The sequence below is a fragment of the Vicia villosa genome, linkage group LG1, assembly GCF_029867415.1.
Source record: "Vicia villosa cultivar HV-30 ecotype Madison, WI linkage group LG1, Vvil1.0, whole genome shotgun sequence".
Lineage (NCBI taxonomy): Eukaryota > Viridiplantae > Streptophyta > Magnoliopsida > Fabales > Fabaceae > Vicia > Vicia villosa.
The window spans coordinates 118,795,099-118,798,968 of NC_081180.1; the positions used below are offsets into that span (position 1 = coordinate 118,795,099).

Below are 3,870 nucleotides of genomic sequence, written 5' to 3' on the forward strand. Positions count from 1 at the left end.
TTTCGGAGAATTATTGGTGGATTCAAAACAATTTTTCGACAAATGGTTCACAATAGTCAGAGCTTGGGAATCAAGGGATGTCGGGACATTGAGAAATGTTTGGTGCCAAATATACGGAGTTCCAGTGCATGCTTGGAGACATAAAGTGTTTTCAGTTTTAACCTTCTCCTTTGGAAGACTTATTAAGCTTGATATGGCAACTGAAAATTTGCTTCGTTTAGATATGGCCCGAGTTTTGGTAAGAACACCAATACTGGAATTTATCAATAGAGCGAGAAGAATTCAGATCAACAACGAGAGTTTCAACATTAGCATAATTGAAGAGATGTGCGATTGTGTAAGATCCGAAGTTGATTTCGCAAAGGGAGAATATTCGGATAAGGAAGATGGGTATGATTCTGCAAACTCAGATGAATCCTTCATCCCTCCTTCAATTACCTCCATGGAAGATGAAGAGGCAAGGAAGAGGATTGAGGAAAATTTTTGGCAATTATTACAAGAAGAGGAAAAGAATAAAGTTGGCGGCGGTGCAGAGCTCGAGGGAGGAACAAATGATGAGAAGAGTAGCCCGTGCAACAAAAGGAGTCTCGGAAATCAAAATTCACCACAACCAAAGAGTTTAACAAATGGAGATAGAGAAAACATGTCTGAAAAATCTCCATGTAGTATAGTAGGGCTGGAAGGAGAACGCGCAGAGAAAAGAGATATTGGTAAAAAGTCAGAGCATATTTTAGGAGTAAATGAAGAGAGTGAAAGGCAGATGGAAAGGGAACCATCAGTTCAAAATGGGGAAGATGGCGTAGTGTACGGGGCACGTGAATTGGGAGTTAAGGAAAATCTCCAAATAGGACAAAGTACAGCTCAGTAGAAACATCTTAGTAGTATGGGCTTTAATTTAATTGAAAGACCAACTAGAGGAGAAGGAAAAAAGATAACCCATAAAAGAGTATTGGGCCTTGTTGGAAAGCCGGGTCTCAACACAAACAAAAGCCCATCTCCAGAAAGCACAGGTCAGAGTAATAGATCCGTGGAAGCAAGGAAATCTATATCAATTGTCGAAAAAGCTAATCAGCAAAGTGCAGAGTTAAAGTACCGAGGTGATGGAGGTGAAAATGTTGAATTGGGCACAGAAGAGGGTCACAAAGATAATTCGGTAAGCAGGGAAGTTATAGACTACAAAGATAGAAGAAGAAGGAGATCAGAAATTCTGAAAGCAAAGAGAAAAGAAAGAAAGAGGAAGAAAAAAGAGATCCCGAAGTGCAGTTGCAATTGCCGTACAAGTAATCAAAATCAGGTAGCTTCTACTTCTGATTTGAATTTTCTGGGTAGTGAGTCTGAAAGAAATAGCTGGATTTTGTTACATGGAGAAGCTATAGAGGTGGCAAAAGACGTTTGGGATTTAGGAAAAGAGATAGGTTTGATTCACAAAGGAGAAGAAGGAGAAATAATGCAAGAATTAATTGTTGGGGTGAAAGGAGGAGCAGGAGCGATCTATTTCAAATAGGTTATTTCCTGGAGTGGGGTTAAAACAGATATGCCAATGAAGATTATCAGTTACAACATCAGAGGTTTAGGAGGTGCGGCAAAGAAAAAAGAAATTCTGAACCTTATTCGAAAACATAAGCCATCGTTGTATGTATTCAAGAAACAAAGATGGAAGGTCGGGAGGAATTCTGACAATCTGGGACAAAAGAGAGTTCGTAGTCCAGCAAATTCAGAATAGTGAGCATATGATATCGGTTGAAGGAGAATGGGGATCGGATAAAAAGAAAATTCATATTGTTAACATTTATGCGCCTTGCGAAGGAAGAAAGAAACATGAATTATGGGCAGCCTTATCCTCAAGAGTAAGGGAGAAGAATGGAGAAAGTATTTGTGTACTTGGAGACTTCAACTCAATCAGGAACGGAGAAGAAAGGAGGGGTTCAGCTGTAAACATTAGAAGTGAGAAAGCAGAGGAGTTTGATAATTTTATTACAGGAGCAGACTTGATAGATTTACCACTTCATGGCAGTAAGTTCACTTGGTCTAGGACTGGGGGCTCGGCAAGGAGTCGTATTGACAGATTTCTGATTTCGGAAGAGTGGTGTATATCGTGGCCGTCAAGTTCTCAATGGGCATTAGACAAAGAACTCTCAGATCATAGACCAATTCTATTGTGTGATGCAACTAAAAAATGGGGACCGAAACCGTTCAGAATGTTAAATTGTTGGAGGAAGGTTGAGGGGTATCATGATTTTGTTAAGGAGCATTGGCAGGGCATGAATGTAGAAGGTTGGAGCATGTTTGTGTTAAAGGAGAAATTAAAAATGATAAAGGGAAAATTAAAGGAGTGGCACAAGTCTCACACCCAAAATCTAGAAGGAAAAATTAAAGATGCAAAAGAAGTAATAAACAAGTGGGAACTAAAAGCGGAATCAACAGATCTAACGATTGAGGAAGGGAACAAAAAAAGAGAAGCTGTAGCAGAATTATACAGATTGTCTAATTTGAATTGTAGCATTCAAAGTCAAAAATCGCGAGTAAGATGGTTGAAAGAAGGTGACGCTAACTCCAAATATTTTCATGGCTGAATTAATAGAAGAAGGAAAGACAATGAAATTGTGTCAATAGAAGCCAATGGTAGAGTGATGAAAGATGCAGAGGAAGTCAAAAATGTAGTTCACGATCATTTCCAAAAGCTGTTTGAGGGAAGGAAGGAGAGACCTATTCCAGCCAATATTGATTTCAAACAAGTGGATGATATGGACAATGATTTATTGGTGAAAGAGTTCTCCGAAACAGAAGTTTGGAACGCAATCCAGGAATGTGATAGCTCGAAAAGCCCGGGTCCGGACGGTGTTAACTTTAGTTTTATAAAAGAATTTTGGGAGATCATTAAAGGCGATGTTATGAGGATGATGACAGAATTCCATTCTAATGGAAGATTTGTAAAAGGAGCTAATTGTTCTTTTATGGTTCTCATACCAAAGAAAAAGAACCCTTCAAAGTTGTCTTAGTATAGACTAATTTCACTGGTGGGATGCATTTATAAGGTGATTGCCAAGGTCTTGGCAAACAGAATGAAAAGAGTGATTAACAACATCATTTCTGAGACTCAATCAGCATTCATAACGAGCAGGCATATTACTGACGGAATTCTTGTTGCAAACAAAATTGTGGATGAGGCCAAGAGAAATAAGAAAGAAGTTCTCATTTTTAAGGTGGACTTCGAAAAGGCGTATGACTTTGTGGATTGGAACTTCATAGGGTATGTGTTGGACAAAATGGGCTTTCGAGAAAAATGGAGGAGATGGATAAGGGAGTGTCTAAGTTCGTCCTCAATATCGGTGCTAGTTAACGGAAGCCCCACGAAAGAGTTCAAGATGGGGCGTGGGCTTCGACAAGGAGATCCAGTTTCCCCATTCTTATTCTTAATAGTGGTAGAAGGTTTCAATGTATTGATGAAAAAGGCAATTGAATTAAGGAAATTCTCAGGAAACAAATTTGAGGGAGGTGATGATAGATTTTCTCACTTACAATATGCGGACGATACTTTGATCATAAGTGAAAAAAGGTGGACTAATATCCGGACTATTAAGGCAATATTACTTCTGTTTGAGTCAATGTCTGGCTTAAAAGTAAATTTCCAAAAGAGCTCGATTGTAGGGATAAACGTATCTCAATTCTGGTTAGAAGAGGCTACTAGCATCCTAAACTGCAGAATTAGATCGCTTCCTTTTATTTACCTCGGTTTACCAATAGGGGCGGATCCAAATCGGAAGGATACTTGGGCCCAGGTGTTAAAAACGGTGAAAGCTAGGCTGTCTAAATGGAAGAACAAACACTTATCCTTTGGTGGTCGGATAGTAATCTTAAAATCATTCTTGT

At 39.0% G+C, this 3,870-nt stretch overlaps 1 protein-coding gene across 1 annotated transcript; it reads left to right on the forward strand.

Annotated features, from left to right (window-relative positions):
- Positions 1-1,730: 1,730 nt before the first annotated feature.
- LOC131652588 (uncharacterized) lies at positions 1,731-2,573 on the forward strand. The gene has a single exon (XM_058922495.1). It carries the CDS (start codon positions 1,731-1,733, stop codon positions 2,571-2,573), a length of 843 nt encoding a protein of 280 aa, XP_058778478.1.
- The last annotated feature ends 1,297 nt before the right edge of the window (positions 2,574-3,870 follow it).

Excerpts from the sequence above, each read along its gene's own strand:
- LOC131652588 (XM_058922495.1), top strand. The coding sequence starts at position 1,731 with ATGATATCGGTTGAAGGAGAATGGGGATCGGATAAAAAGAAAATTCAT.